The sequence below is a fragment of the Gallus gallus genome, chromosome 4 (assembly GCF_016699485.2).
Source record: "Gallus gallus isolate bGalGal1 chromosome 4, bGalGal1.mat.broiler.GRCg7b, whole genome shotgun sequence".
Lineage (NCBI taxonomy): Eukaryota > Metazoa > Chordata > Aves > Galliformes > Phasianidae > Gallus > Gallus gallus.
Window position 1 is genome coordinate 69,398,734 of NC_052535.1, and position 16,887 is coordinate 69,415,620.

At 38.8% G+C, this 16,887-nt stretch overlaps 1 protein-coding gene across 5 annotated transcripts in view; it reads right to left on the reverse strand.

Annotated features, from left to right (window-relative positions):
• The window catches only part of C4ORF19 (chromosome 4 open reading frame, human C4orf19), a 43,563-nt gene that overhangs the window by 18,929 nt on the left and 7,747 nt on the right, over positions 1–16,887 (reverse strand). For 3 of the 5 annotated variants that reach the window (XM_015285684.4, XM_040699832.2, XM_046940681.1), the window contains exons 2-4: positions 15,407–15,492; positions 5,426–5,516; positions 2,654–2,708 (exon numbers count right to left, since the gene is read on the reverse strand). In XM_015285684.4, coding sequence (XP_015141170.3) covers positions 2,654–2,708; positions 5,426–5,462 — 92 coding nt within the window. In that variant the 5' untranslated portion in view covers positions 5,463–5,516; positions 15,407–15,492. The remainder of the gene's footprint in view (positions 1–2,653; positions 2,709–5,425; positions 5,517–15,406; positions 15,493–16,887) is intronic. The other 2 variants (XM_015285682.4, XM_040699831.2) reach the window with 1 other exon arrangement.

A 16,887-nucleotide genomic window follows, 5' to 3' on the forward strand; every position in this document is an offset into this window, starting at 1 on the left:
GAAGAAATGCTTAAAAATGTTACAGGACTTGATACATTTAGGTCTCAAGGACTAGACAGTATAGGAACGTGTTGCTTGTTTCAATATATTAGAAGCTGTGGTGATTTCTATGAGCGCTGAGAAAGTTTCACAGTTGCTATGAGGTGTCAGAGGCATTTGTTAAAGATAGCAATAGTTACAAGACACAGCTGGTGAAAGGTAAGATTTAGCTGAAATTGAGAAAAGGCAGGCACTGAGATTGGAATGGTACTTTTAAGGAAAACAACATTATGTCAGGGTCTGAAGTTCTATTCAGCCCCCAACAGACTTACACAGGTCTCTCTGAAAGTAATGCCTCCTATTTACTTCCATGGAATTAACAGTAGATACAAAGAGTACAGTAACACTATTTGCTGGGGCAAATTCTCAGCTACAATACATTATTTTTCAAAATAGTCACTATCATTAGCTATACATTTTTGCCAGCAGTCCCTTAGATCCTTAACAGTTCAGGATCTGTGTAGCAATGTGAATACAAAACAGATTCTCTCCTGGCTGTTTTATAACCATGATGTGACCTTAGTTTTCTACACCCTCACCGGAGGGGACATGGAGAATGCAAATAAGGACAGAATCTGCCTTTCAGAATATTTATTTCTTCTGGGTCTGAAGGAACCAGAAATTGCATATGTCAATTTTCTTTGTGGCACTGACAGGAAAGCAAACAAATCCTTTCACTTGAATTTAATGTCAGCACATCTGGCTGTGAAGCTTTTATTTTCTCTCTTCTGGCTCAGAAATCACTTTCCTTAGCCTTTCATTTGCAGAGTCAGCTGAAGACTTGGAGCTTGTTTAAATACAGAAGTATTTTCTGGATGTGGATTGATTCTCAATAAATACTTTCTCTCTTTTGAACCTTCTGGAATAATTTCATTTTTAACGTGTCACTTACATGTATTCTGAGATCACTGAGAAATTCTGCAGTGGAGAATGAAAAATATTGGGCAGTGAATGTCAAGGCTACAGCCTACTGCCGCAGGATGAAGTCTGGGGGAAAAAGTAGGCAAACCAGGCCAGAATTTAGCCTTATTGTGTGGTTATGCCATGGATGCTGTCATGTAGCTGCCACTAGCTTACAGCATAGCAACACACTTTATACCAAGATTAATCAAGCTCTTGGTCTTAGGTTTCATCCTTTGTCTGCTGGAGGCTGTTGCCTTTATCTGCCTGTGAGTTCTGTGCTGCAGCAAAAACCAGGGAACAGCATACTGGCCTTCAGTATGCCCGATAGCCCCATCTGGGGGGTATCGATAGCAGAACCTTTGACAACAAATGTTGTTGTAAGGCTCCAAACCTTTAGGTGATCTGGGAAACACTCTGTTCACATAGGAAGAGAAAGAAGAGATAGTACAGTCCTCATGTTTTGAATTTCATGGATTTTTTTTTTTTTTTTTAGTTAAAAGAAGATATAATAAAACTTATGAAAGTAATTAAATGTAAGTGCACTTGCATATGAGCTAACTTGTACCAACAACATTGACATCCTGGCTTATTGAAAGCTTTTTTTGTTTGTTTGTTTGCAAAGCAATTTTGTGGATAGACAGGCTGCTTTTGTTTTAATTTATTTATTTCTTATTTTTTTCCCATTGAGTTTCTGGCAGTGGAGATAGAGACACTGCTGGAATTTAGCAGGCCCTTATCCTTTAAGTCTGTAATAGTTTTTTAACTAAGGGAGCAATATTCTGGAAGTAGGCTCAGATGTCTATGGAGATTGCTTCAAACAGATATTGCATATATGCCTTTAGGCAGGATTAAGGCCAGGTAGGATATGTGATCTCAGCTGTGGTATTCAATTGTAGCTTCATGTCCTCAAAATCATTTTGTCCTGAATATTTCAAATACTTTTGGTTTGTTTACATCATCCCAAATATTGCTAGTGGCAGGCATTGCAGCAGTGGTGTACTTGTTCAGCATATCACCCTCTCTTAATACCAAGAAAATTGGATAAAGCCCTAAGCAGTTAGCATGACTCAGTAATTCTAATCTAGTGAAACAAAAAAAGAAAAATAAAATAAAAAAAAAGAACCAAAGAAACAACACAGAAAAAACAACAAATGGATGATGGAGCTTGCTTAAAATTGTCAGGATATCAGATTTGATCATTTAATGAAATAACCTGCAGCTCTTGGATGGGACAAGCAGATAGAAGTCAGTGTGTTTTCCTTTCCCTCTTCAGCCAAATAAATTCTCTTGTTTTCCAGTTTGTTCTCTTTCCCCAAGTACCTCTTTGTTTCCCCCCACTTTGCACTTGTTTGTTCTTCCCATCGCCTTCCTTTCCACATTTTTCTATTTTTTCACCATTGTTAACTGACTTAGAATGAATCAACTTCATGTTCCTGTATTTTCTTTTTACAGTATTCAACTTCTTCTAAACTTGAAAGTGGAAATGGGCAAGCTTTTATTTGTTACAACCAAATTGTTAGGGATTGGAAAGAAACACAGTTCAGAACCTGTTCTGTCACTAGCGCTCGTAGCCACGAAGCATCATTGGAAGATAAGGTACTGCACAGTGAACGTGAAGTCAGTGATATTGCCTGCTGTGGAATGCTGAAGTTGTGATAGTGAATGGTCACTTAGTCTTAAACCTACACTAGGAGAGCAAAAAAAGCTTTACCTTTCAGACTGTACTCCATCGACTGCTTTCAAGATTTGGTTTAAATGTCTTGATCCTGCAATAGCAAAGCAACACTTTGTGAGTGATTTCTTCATGTGTCCGCACAAGTAGGTTAATCTGAAGTGCAGGGTGTCTACTGCAAACTGTGTGGAAATATAACATCCTCCTCTTCATTCCGTAGTAATTTCTTAGTTTAGACAATGTTCAAACAAATCACTTGAGTAACACACTCATCCCCTTGAGCTGGGCTGGAATGCTAACCTGCTTAACGTGAGCATGAGCTTGCTGGCTACAGTGGATTAGGGCTCATGTGAAATGTTTACACTTTAAACAATAAAACCAGAAATTCTTCAAATATTATGGGATTACTTTTTCCTTTGCTGGCAGCCAGGTTATTTATAGAATCTGCCAAAACATTAACGTATGCTTGTCAGAACTTTCTCCTCTGGATTTTTATGAACTTTGAAATTTAAGAAATGCCTCTGGTGTTGCACCTAGCATTCAAGGTCCCTGGTGAAGCTACTGTTCTTGCAGATGTGTGTGCTCCAGGCAAAATGGAAAACTCAGTGAAATGCTTTCTATTAAGAATTTAGAGATAAATTCTTGAGGTAATGATATAGTTAAAACTGAAACATTGTGGATGCTTTTTCTCCTTAAAAAAATATTAATATTTTCTGCATTTCTTGTAGGGAGGGAATGTGACCATATGTGCATGTGGATCTTCACGCACACAAACCTGTAGTTAACATTAATCATCAAGTCAGGGTCACACCTGTGAAACAGTCAATCCATTTTGCTGCTGATCCCAGAACTTGTCTCATGCCTTCTTTCTTTCTTAGCATCTCTCTGCTTGGGTAGCTATAACTTGCAGATTATACTGCAAGCTTTGATTCCAAAGGTGGTCTTGCACTGCCAAGAAAAGCCTTGCAAGACTTGTCTTGTAAAAGCAAATTCTTTTAAAGGATTTAAGGTCCCTTTCAGCAGAACTCTCCCAACGTGTAAGCATCTAGTTGAATCTTGAATTTGGCATCCACAGGTAAGAGGGCTGGAGGGGATTGTCAAGGCAACTTAATGGCCATTGCTGTATATTTTGTGTACACATCCCTTGTGATTATACAAATCAGATTTGTGGTTGAACTCTGAAAAGCTCTCATAAAATTTCACTGCTAGCTTTCAATTTTTAGAGTACCCTCAGCTGTACTGGTACTTAAACAGTCCCTGTTAGAATACAAAGTCGAGAAGACAACAATGCACAGCGTTTGACCCACAGGTGATACTTAGAATGTAATTAATTATTTTTAAAGCCTGACATATGACTGAAAACTAAATGCATTCTGCTGAATTCAGCAGCTTGTGATTTAGGACCAAAATTAGGTGGCCCGGAGATCTGGTGTGAGTCATTGCTAAGGAGAGCCTGGGATCCTTTGATTCATTGCCCTGCTCTGTTGCCCTACAGCAAGTCACTTAACTTGTCTTGTATGCTACCATTCCGCATCCTTCTCAGAGCCTAATGTTTGTGCAGCACTTTGGAGATTTATAGCCCTATTCAGTCTTATTATAGTGTTGCAAAAGGTTGAGAGTGTTTCTATGCATCTGTTAATGGTGTTCTTGGTATTCTAAGTAGAGTAAGAATAAAGCTTACAAAGAATGAATCATTGTGTGTTCCTGTCTTTAAGCAACTTTTTACGGGGGGGTCTTCTTGTGTCTCTTTTTAACTTAATTATATTCTTATTTGATACAGATGCCATTATTTATTACAAAGAAGGTTTTTTTTATTTAATTTTTGTTCTGATCTCTAATTTTTCTTACAGCATAATTTTGACTAGATGTCCTTATTTGCTTTGTGTACTCCATGTCCTAAATGAAATTAAAATGAAAAACGAGATCTTGCCATATGTTGAAAGGCTGTTCACAAATGCAAAAGATGCATCCCGTACAATGCATTCTAGTCCCCTCTGAATTGCTTCTGTCTGTTAAACAGATTCCAAAATAGTAGGTTAGTTATAGGATTTTCATTAGTTCGTAATTGGGTTTTCTGTGTTTAAGTCTACTAGGAAATATGTTTCTAAAATTCCCTGGCAGTAAAAAGGAAACTGCTAAAAAGGAGAGCTGATACAAGTCTTAGCTGTTGGTAAGTTGTAAGCTTACCCATTTCATCGTTTCAAAGGATAACAGATTTCATTGTGGTGTGATATATGCCAATGGATTTTGGTCCAAAGGTAAGAGTTTCTGCTTGTTTTAAGGAAAAGCAATGAATTGCTGAAACTGTTTGCCTATAATATTAAAATAAGTGCTGAAATCTCAGCATCAAATGCTGGATGTTTAACAGAATAATATGTACAGAAGTTGAATTTCAAGTGAATCGGTAGCTCATTTTCTCTGTGTCAGACCAGCTCAGGCATAAACCAGTTTATGTTCATACTTAAAAATATTTTCTTTTTGTTGTACTTGGTGCTTTCTTTTTTACTCAGTGATAGCTTGGTAAGTTCTTCCTATTCTTGCAAATTATACTCAGGCATCTTAACTAAATACTCGTTTTACCATCATCTTTGCTTAGCAACGTCCCTTTTGGGATATTCTTGGAAACTTGTCTGGTGTGTGCAACAGTGTTCATAAATCAAGGATTATCACCACATCCTGCTTTTTTATGTTGTTTAATACTTTTCATGTTACTGTTCTTGAGACAGAAACATGAAGTCTTCCATGCCCATTCCCTCCAATGTATTGTAGGACACCACAACAAGTGACCCGAGATTCTGGAACATCGCTTACCATATTGGTGCAGATTGTTCAAATGAGTGAATATCATCTATGTGGTTGTCATGGATCCAAGCAGCGAGGAGTTTTCACATTCCAGAATAACCTGGAATTTAAACAAGATCATTAGGATTTGAGTACTTGCATTGTAGATGCTTCTATTTGCATTTTCATTTTCATTTAGTTGCTGAAAAACATCCTATCTGGAAGCCATAATGTCAAAATCTAAGTGCAATACCCTAAACCTATTTTGGCATGGCCCCTGGGTGCACTTAAGTGTATTCTCTTTGCTGAACACAAACTTTTAGACACTGTGAACAGATATTCGCAGATTTACCTTCTAGTTCTGCTCCTGAATCCTTCTTGTTTGTTTTTTTTTCTTTTTTCTTCTTTTTCCCTCCATTTTTTTCTTGTTTATTTTTATTTTTATTTCTTTTTTTAAAGTTGCATCTGTAAATAGCGAATGGCTGCTCCTCAGATCTGCCAACTTCCCCACTCTGTTAGCAGCTCCCAGCTTGAGGTTTTCAAGCAGAGTGCACAGCTCCTTTGCTGCGTAACACGTGAAGCTGGCCAGTACTTTTGAAAGAATCTCCTCCGCACAGTAGATCAAAGAGGACTAATATATGCTTTGCTCAAAGAAGCTGTATGAGATTTAACTCTTCCATCCCAGAAGCCTTAACTTAGTCTTCCAAGCTGATCTGGAGATCAACTGATTGTAGATATCTCTTCTTTCCTTTGTGGGTTAGAACTATTAGAATTCAGTGCTGTCCCCATCAGTTTCAGGGAAAAAAAAAAAGATCAGCTGTCTACAGTGGATTTAATATACGTCCTAAGATTTGCATTCGCCTCACAGTTTCCTTTTATACTCTAATAGCTTAGGCCCTGACCCATGCATGCTTTTGTGGTCTTGTACAAGTACTTTCTCTGCTGCAAATTGTATAGTCCAATAGCATTTTTGGGATCTTTTAAATCAGTTCTACTCTTCTTCTCAATTCAAAATTAGTAGAACAAACCTCTGATTTACATGCATTCTTTATGTTTCTGCCCATGTGTTCCACTATAATTATTTACATATGGTTGTATTAGTGTGCTGTTTCCTAAAGGAAAGCTGAAATGGATTTTGTATCAGGGATACCGTATAAAATGGAGGCCCACATCCTGTTGATGATAAAACCATGGCTGATCTTGCTATGCATGTTATCAAAGCCTCTAAGAGTCCATTGCAATGTAATGAAGGGGAGAAAATTTGTGAAATCAAAGATGAATTTGAAAATCCCAAACTGATTCTGAAATCATTCACAGAAATCAGATATAATCTCTCAACTGTGAAACTGTACACTTCTTTCCTAGGCTCTATAGGGATAAAGAAAAGTATAACAGTAGTTCTTGGCTTACTGGGGAAATTGAGGAGGAAGAGAAACGAATAGTCAGTTTTCTTTATGAAAAGCACTTAAAAAGTAAAATCAGATTGAGGTTAGTTATTCTTCCAATCTTTTTTGAATTCAAAGAGATCTTCAATGCTTTTTATGTATTTATGCAAACACTGCTTTCTGAATTCTTTCATTATGCTTCTTGTAAATATAACATCACTGAAAACATGAAGTGTGTAAAAAGCAGGACTGTGCATCAGTAGCATTTAAATAAACACTGTTTAATAATTCTTTGAGATCTAATGGAGCTCCTTGATTTATGGGGAGCCTGAGTAGTAATGGAAAAGTTATGTCTTGATCCATAGCTGAAAACAGGCTGTAGTCATCCAGAAGAGTGCTGTGATGTCACCATTTCCTGGGTGCATGGGCTGAACTTCCACTTGCCAGCTGTATGAATTGAATTTTGCTCATTTTGCATAAATTGAAGAGGTCATAAAATGCTGTTTTTTTTTTTTTTTTTTTTTTTTTTTTTTTTGTGAGAAGCAGTATATTCAAACCCTCCAGATAACTCTGGAGAATTATCGTCTTTTTATTAGCTGAGATGACTTAGGATGTTGCTGTCTGTTTAACTGACGTTGTGGTCTGTTATCACATGCCCACTGGTGTCTGGATACAGGTTTTTAGCCACAGCCACAGTGAAGACATTTATATCACTGGTAAAAAAGAGACTTTTACGTTCTACTTGTTCCACTAATTTTGAAGTTCATGCCAGCTACTGTCAATTTCTTCCTGGCAAATAATGATTATGAGCTGTTTTATACAGTGGTTCTTACCAGGCTTTCTGCTACCCAAATCATGAATTGCAACAAAATAAATTGAATTTCTTTTATGAAGTGTTGTACAGACTCATAAAATACTTGGTTGGAAAGGGGTCTAGAGTTAATCTGGCCCAACCTTCTACTCAGTAGAAGTCAATAGATGTCTAGAGCTTGCTGCAAGAATGTGCAATGCCTACTTTGAGCTCATTAATGCAGGGAAAGCTTTGATCTTTATTGGCAGTGTCTGCAACAGCAGCATATGCTGGGCAGGTGATAGTGTCAATACACTCTTCCTATGCTTGTGTAGTTCTTTTTTAGCAAAAATGTCACAGACGTCTAGGGTGAAAGTTCAGCATCCAAAGATTTCCACTTCTGTAACAATTTCCTATTCTTAGGCTGGGTATTAAATGTGTTTTGATTGCCTATCTCCAGATTTCAACCCAAATGTTAGCAATCTGCATCTTATTTAAAGAACATGGAATTAAAAATGAACATACCGGTGTCTTGTTGGATATTGGTATTTGTATATATTGTACATGCTGTGGCAATATTCTTCTCCCAGAAGGTTCTAATCTATTTATTCTATTGATGGCAATTTATCTGGGTCTGTTGTTAATGAGATTTTTTTTCCCCCACTATTACAATAGATTACACTGTTTCTCAGATACTGTGTTTTTTCTCAAGTTAACATTTTTATTGCCAAGAGGAGAAAAGTAGCAGACAGGCAAGCAATGCTACATGAGTGAGACCTTTCTGAGCTTCATTCTACAAGCTGCTTGGGCACACAGATGTTCAGGTACCCAATTCCTGCAGACAGTATTCAGCCAGCACTGAGAAACCATGACAACCTGCCAAACAGTGCACTGTATAGAGCACCTTCCTTTGTCTTTCTCTGTAGAAGCTGAGGACATTCAGCTTCTCATTTGATCAGAATCTCAGAAACCAACCTGCCTAGATGCTTAAAAGTTAATTAGGGGTGGTGAGAGCAAAACCAGCTCCTGGTTCCTGCAGCTGTCAGTGCCCATAAATCAGCTCTGTTTTTCCTTTTGAAACAGGACAAGAGCATGAATTTAATTAATGGGTTTGACTTGCTCTGGAAACAAACAGTAGAGAAATAGCCCTCTCCACACCTTTCACAGATGCTGTAAACACAGAAATGTTATTGTGTATTTACTCATGCGTACTTTCCAGCATCATTGTTCTAGATACAGTTGAATGCCTCGGGCAGGTGGCAAGTCAGTGACTATAGCAAATCCTTGTTCTTTGGACACCCAGCTCAAAGCTGCAAAGGAGCAGCAGGTTGGAAGAGTCCCCATCTTAGTTCCACCCGAGTTCTGCTCAACAAAAGCATTAACAATAATTACTACAGAGTACTGTAGGGGAAAGCAGAAAGAGTGCATTTTGTCCATTTTGCATGATTGGAAATTTAAATATAGTGTTAAAAACAATCAAATAGATTTATCCTGCCACTTTGCTAAACAAACAGAAAAGCTTCAGTTGTCCTTGCAGTGAATCAGGAATATCTGACTGTATTGTTTGTTTGTTTTTTCTTTTATTATGTGTGAAGAGACACAGAAACTGTCAAGCTTGATCAGGCTCAGTCCTGTAGTGAGCATCAGATCCCTTAGAAGTTGTGAAAGAGCCTGTCAGGGAGCTGCTATTGTACAACGTTTACATCCATCCAACATGGCATCTGTCTCTTGAGTTAGAAGAATTAGTCTTCTAAAACTTTTAACTTTTTAAAACTTATGTCTGATTTCGTATTATTCACAGTTGTAGCATTGTAAAGCATTTTTTGTTATGGAAACGTTACTATAATCTTTCTCTCAGTGATAAATTGCCTGGGCTAGTTATGCCAGCAGAATAGTTTTATTTGCTCCATTTTGAATTAGTCCCCTTTTTGATCTGATCAAATGTTCCCTGGTATTTGTATTATATAACTCTAAATTATATAAAGGGATTATGTATTATCCCTTTAGTCTACAGTGAAGTGTATGTTTCCACTGCCCCTGTCTAAGCACAGAGAGAATTTTGGACAATGTATACAGCTCTTTTTCAGAAGAAATAGTTATTCGGAGCATTATTTGAACTCTTCTATATGGATTGATATTTTGGTAAGTGTAGATGTTTCTGAGGGGCTGAGTTAGTCTCCTGGCAAATAAATTTGGAAAACAATGGTGCTCTATTCAAATACTGAACAATAAACCTGAAAATAGTGAAAAATGGTTGAATGTTGCCCTTTATTCCCTGGGTCAACTACAGGTGTGAGAGTGGCCTGTAAGCTGCAGGAGCAGAATGCCATGCACTCTGCTTTGATTACCTGAACCCTGTATGGCTGTCCTAGCACTATCAGTTCAAGTTGTTTTTTCTTTCTTTCTTTTTTGGTTAAATTGACAAGGCCTGTCTGAGATTCAAGAACTGAAACTCTAAGTTTCAGAATAATGTTACTAGACCTGTGATGAATGTATTTATGAATATTTATATGGAACTTAGGATTCAGAGTGAGTGTTGAGTGCAATCTGCTGCACAACGTAAGGAGGCAAATCCTGAAACCTTTCTTCCTTTCTCTGACATTCTCATACTTTGAAAAGATCCACAGTCCTTGGCTTTTAAACACTCTTGTCAAAACAAGAACATTCATAACAAGTTCCAGTCAAAAAATACAACTTCCCTGCTCCATTCAAACACACGACTGTACTGGGCAGACACCAACACTGGTAATTCTGGGAAAAGTTAACAAAGAATGCTGAACACCAGGCGACTCGGATGCTATGACTTTGTTATAAAAGTGCATTTTTTCATCTAACTGTAGAATAAATATTTTATCTTTCTCATCTATATATAACTGCTCTAACCAAAAGCCATGAGCCATTTCTTAGGTTAACGTTAATGCTATACCTGGCAGCAACACAACTACTGTGTAAAATCATCAGCCCAATTTCATCAGCACAACTGTTTGTAAAGGATGTGTTGCATGCTCTGGGATATTACACAGGGATGACTGATAAAGTAATTAATCTTCTTTGCTGTTGGCCTCATCTAGTTATTGGATACGGCTGTTTTCAGAGTACGGAATGGTGGAAAACGTTGTGTTTCTTGTATTTCTTTTTAACTATGTTCACTGCAGGTATTAATGTGAACTGAAACTTATGGCAGCTTAACAAGCTACATGTTCTGCCATGGATCCTCAGCTCCTCTCTGCAGATCTGCCATGAATCTTTTTCTGGCTTTTACTGGGGACTTCTGTTCTTAGTGTTATTATGACAAATTGTGGATTTTACTGATGGACAAGAAGGGGAGGTAGGTACACTGTGTGAGTGTTTTGCTTCTTTCACTGCCTTCTTCATTATAATTATCCAGTGCCAGTGATGTGGCATGCACTGTTGGATGCGCATGCACCCATGTGATCAGCCAGTCTTGACAACTTTTATCTGGGATGCAGCTATCTTTCTTAGATCCTGGCTTTTTGTAAGCAGTATTCCCAGACGCCCAGTCATCTCCCAGTCTGTTTTGAGGCAGTGCTGACAAAGCAGCATCTAATTTAGCTACAGAAATTTACGAAGGTTTCTGAAATGGCAATGTACTGTCATAGGCTCTGCAAAGAGCAATGGGGAGCCTCTCGTAGAAATGGAATTTCCCTCTATTCATATCTTTGAGGATGTGGAAATGGATTCTGGGCTATAATTTAGACAGTGAGAAGATTGCAAACTGACTCTATAACTAGAAAAATCCCCTAAGTAAACACATGATATCTATAATCCTGTCAGTTAGAAGATTAGAGATTCAGTCAGAACCTAACTTATATAAATGGCTTAGAAATATAGTTTGTACTAATAGTGGTAAGGAATGTACTGTGCTGAAGGCTAAGAAAACTGGGAAACCTTGAGGAATGGTATTTCCTGTATAAGCAGATGTCATAGCAAAATATTCTGAGCTACGCACGACTCTTCTAGTGCAATATTTGAGATAACTGTCACTGTGTAGATTTGTGGTTGAAAGCATCCCAATGTGCTCAGCAATCATTCATATACTTGGGTAACATGCAGCTTCTAAGGCTCAAACTTCAATGTGTGTGACTTTTTTGCTGCACCTCCCAGTTGTGTCAGTAACACACTGATGTAGCTGAGGGATGACTCGATGTGCAGTAGAGGTTCCTCAGCTGACATTTTAAATATTCACTGTTATCAAACACAGGCTTGGGTGCAAACTTTCCTGATTGCTTTTGTTACGTGTATATTTATATTTCTTATTCCTGCGGTGACTGTGTGGAAAGCCCTACATAACCAAAGTTAATTTTTCCCATTTTTTTTAAGCACACACTCCTCCAGATAGAAAGACAAGCTGTCCCTGAAGGCCAGAAAGGGCTATTGCCAACGCAGTTGACAGCTCTGCCCTCTTCTCCTGCTTTCTGTGTAGGCAGAATGCTGCGTAAAACAGAGCAGGACAAGCCTGCAGGAGAGTTCTCCTGGGTGAGAAATCTAGGTGGTCTTGATAAACTCTAATGTGCACATAATAGCCTAAAAGGCAGATAAAATGCTGTTGAAGGTAACTTCAGGTCCATTTGCAAATTCTATCTTTAATTATAGCAATATTTTCATCCTCCAGCCAAATCAAAGCCCGGGAGGGTCCACCAGCAGTGAATCCTCCAAGCAAAGCAGGAAATAACAAGGATGAGGATTCCGAAAACATTTCCCTAGTGTGGTCTTAAAGCCCTTTCAAAGTGGGTAGCGAAGGTGTTTTTCAAACTCCTGCAATTCAATTAGGCTGACCTAATTCTTACTTCTACTCTGCTACAGAATTCCACAGCGATACCATTTAACTTTCTTAAGGTCACGTTGTGGCCCTGTTGAGACTTGGGTTACAGCACCATTGACTGTGGGAGCTTAAATACAGAGACTGCTGCTTGAATGGGTATCTCGTGCATCTTCCTCTGAGTGAAGAAAACTAAAAATGTCCTTTTTTTTTTTCGTTTTGGGCAGATGAAACTCTTTAAAGGAAGATAAATGCTGTTGTAGCCCAGGGCAAATGCTACTGGCTATGATTTATGAAATTTATGTATGTTTTTAATTAGAAGAAGTGGAGGCTACAGGCCCGTTCTTCTATATTTTATATTATTACCTTTGTGCTGAGTGCTCAGTGACTTATAAAATGACACGAAGCCCCACTAAACGCCTATCGCTTAGTTGTGTGTATCACATCCCACAGTTTGCAGAATTGCTTGTGTGTTTAAAGCAGTTCTGTCTTGAAATAGAAATCCTTACTGGGCATTTCTTCAGCAGCATCTGTTTTCCTTACTTATCTTAATTAGAAGCTGCTTTAAAATTCATTGACGACATCAACATTTGGATAAGATTATGGAGTGATTGTTCAGCGTTCCAAGTTGTGAAATACATAATACTTTTCGAATCACAAAATTACCTTTTTTTGCAACCTATTCCTTAATTTAAATTAATCCTATGAGAATGACAGTTCAGGCATCTATTTAAGACTGAAGCTTTGTTTGCCCACAGAAATGGCACTGTTGTGAAGCAAGAGTAAATTAATCAGCATAAACCAATTAAAATCAGCACATCATTCTTATGTAGAAAATTTCTTCAGTTTAACTCTGCCAGCACATCATCACACTTCGGTTAGAGCTGTGTGTAGTATGCCTTCATCACTCTTTCCATGAGCTGCTCTCAGCAATGGGTTTGCTGAAACATGTTAGAAGGCTGTCTGGTCCCTTAGTTTTTGTGTTCCTTGTCAGGCTGCCTGATTTTCAAAGACATGAATTTCTGTGCTGGCTTGGAGCAGGGTACTGGTAAGAAGAGATGGTGAAGTGACAAGAAAGTGTCTGAATTTCTGATAAAGACCGAGGTAGCCGGCTAGATTCTATCAAGTCCTGCCTTTTTTCATGTCAGAATAACACCAGAATCCATTCCAGCTAGGATGGAATGGCAATTCTGCATAAAAATGGAGCCAGTGCTTTCCTAACCTTCCTGCTGTCTGATGAACTTTCAGTCTACACAGCTCATTGTGAAGAGGTGAAGAAGGAGTCTGAAGAAATATGCTATTTTTGTCTATTAGAAAAAATAAGCTTTTTTTTCACACTATGCTGTCTGGGTTCTTACCTCTTGATTTCTTTTAAGTGCCTCAGCCTGTATTTTTTTAATTTTCTGTGACAAAGCTTTCTACACCAAAAGTGACATACGAAGACTTGCAGTGCAGCTTCCTGTCTCAGCTGCCATGAGACAGCCCTACTCTCACAAATTTCTTTGACTTCTGCTGTATGTGTGAAAAAGACAAATAAGTAAAATTTGCAATGGATAAAAGTACCCACTGGGAAAAAAAAATAAATCAACAAACAGAAAAAAATATGGCAACAGTCTTCTGTGGCTTACTCTGAGGTCATGAGATGAGAAGAATCTGTGGAGCAAAAGCCTCCACACCTGCTGAAACCATTGCACCATGGTAAGAAGTTGGCATGAGGGTGCCCGGGTGGTGCCCCCTGGGTATGGCCTCTGATTGCTACCAGCAGCTGCAGAAGGTCATCCACGAGAGGTGAGATAATGTAGTGGAAGCACTTTGCTACTTTCTCTCTTTCTTCCTCAAACAAAGAACTCCCCTTATTCAGGTGGCAATTAATAGTGAGAAAAAAAAACAAGGGAGTTTGCAAAACAATCTGCTGTTTAATTTGTAACACAGGCATTGTTTTGACGTTGTCTTAAAACCGGAGAAGAGGGGGAGTGGAAACTCATCATTATGATTGCCTCTGGGAAGGAGCAGGTTGCAGGTAGTGTTTTGCAAAAGAAACAAAGCTTGGTTAGTTCAAACTACTTTGAAAGATCCCTGATAATATATTTATATTTTTGTTGATTTTTTTTTTCTTGGGTAGTAGAAAGTTATTCTGACATGAAAGAAATGCGGAAACAGGGAGACTCAGGCTTAGGGAAAATGTGCTTCCTTGGGCAAAGTCTAATGAAACTTTCCTTCTCTAAGGAGAAGGAAACAGGTGGCAAACATTAATACTGGGGTAATTAGCTGTTCTGGGTTGGGTGGAGCAATACTCACGAGAACAGCTTTGTGATTAAGAGGTCTGACTAATATTTGGCAGCCTACACATGGCCCTGCCCTGGGCTCTTGTACTCCCTGTTGCCCCTGCTGCAATGGTTGGATCTCTCAGAGGGAGACCTGCTGTGCAGCCAAAAAATTTGCAATGACCTTCCCGTGCTGGTTAGGCACCTCAAATACACGGGTACACCTTATATGATAACCTCCTGAAGTTACCTGTTGCCTGGGATTTCAAATACTCGTGGTTAAGGGCCTCCTAAATCCAAAGAGATTAAAGCTCAGAGCTTTTACTTCTCAGGGTGGTGTAATCTTCACTGATGGAGAAGCTGGGGCTGGGTGTTTTTCTGTACTGCCCCTAAAATAGGCAGGTGCTCTGGCATCAAATCTGGGTCAAGTCTGGCTTCTAGACCTTTTTCTTTAGCCTGTAAATATTTAATAAGAATATATCCCATAGGTGACAGCCGAAGTAAGATGGCCCTATCGCTTACAGAGCCTGCAGATGATGCTGTAACATAAACAAGGAAATACTGTAAAAAAAAAAACAATGAAAAAACAACACACGTAGGCATCTCTTTTGTTGATGAACTGATCTGCAAAGTACCTATAGCCTCTTTATAAGGGGAAATCCTGTATGGCAATGGTGCAGCCTGCTTCCTTGAACTCTGTGGGGGGGGGAGGGGCCCTAGCCCTAGGTGCAGTAGGAGTTGGGCAGTTGTGCTTGGTGAATGACACCTTGCACTTGCCTTTGGGCAGCTCACCTGACTGCTTTAGAGAAGGCCATTCATGGGAAGTTTTGTGGCAATCAATTGCAGTCTTTACTTCTGCAAAGAGATCTTCAGGCCTCCTGTAAAGCAAAAGAAATGTCCGGAGAAAGAAGAAAGTTCAAGCATACCTTTGTTAGCAGGCCTTTCATAAGGGCTTATTGGCTCAAGTGCTGCCTCTTGTTTGTGTCGCTTTTTGTTGGAGTAAAAACACAGGGTTTTTTACTGGGAGGAAAATATATTGACTCAGTGAATAAATGATTTTTTCAAATCAGGCTTTTCCAGGTTTTATGATGATCTTGCCTTTGTTTTCTACATGAGCGTGTTATTTTTCACATAAGAGAAAAGTAGTGAAAGGTCTCTCTGTGTGGGAAGGTGGCATGGGAGGAGGGTGAAGGTAGTTCTGCAAACAGGCTTGTTTTACATACCGCCCTAGAGAGATATGGCAGATTTTTGGAGACTGGGCTCCATGTGGTGGGTAGGAGGGGATTTCTGTGTTATTGATTAATTCCAAATTGTGTGGGATTTTCTTGGCAAAAATGAATGAGGTCTTCAACAATTTAATCTTAGTTTTCCTTCTGTCAAATGAGCTGCAAGAGATACGTGATGAGGAATATTTGAGGGTGGAGGACTCTTGAATGTGCAGGGCTTGATGGAGTTAACCTTTCCATTTGTCAGGGAAAGGCAGCCTAGCTTTCTCTGAGAGGTAGTATATTTGCTCACCCAGTTTCTATTGCAAAGTTTCCAGGAGCCTTATTCAAGAAACTCTGTATATCTTTTGGAGCACAAAGGGCTTTTTTATGATATCTTCAGATATTATGCTTCTTACCGGGGATACCATGGAGATGAGGAAAACCAAAGCAGCCAACATAAAGTACAAATCTTGCATGTTAATAATAGCGTCTCGCACAGACTGAGAAGCAGAATGCCAAACCTAGAAAACAGGTGGCTCTTTATGGACTCAGTTGTTGGGTTTGGAATTTTGTGTGGGTTTTTAGGTGAGCTGTTGAACTGCATTAACAGTGCACTACGCAGTGAGCCCTGTGGACAGAAGTCTATTGTGGGCTATAGGAATGTGAGATATAGTAGCAGGCCAGAAACAATCTGTTTTACTGAACAAAGAAATCTCAGTCTATGATTAATGTGGTTTCATGTCAAGAGTACAACATACAAATCTAGGCTCATTCATGGCATGATAGTGAACAATGCATACCCTGTAGCAGGGGAGCATACCACTACTGGATTATCTGCACTAAAAGGACTTTAGAGAAGTTCTGTCAGGTTTACTTTATGCTAACAAATGCTCATTTAATGCAGCTGTTACAGCAGAACTGCAGATTTGCAGTGAGCCATGCTTCTGGGGCTCATCTCAGATACCAGCCTTACAAAATAATTTTTTGCAGATTTGTCTTTTTGCATCAAGCTGAAATGATACAGAAAATGGAAAATAATTTCATAAGATTAGAAGAATCAATGAT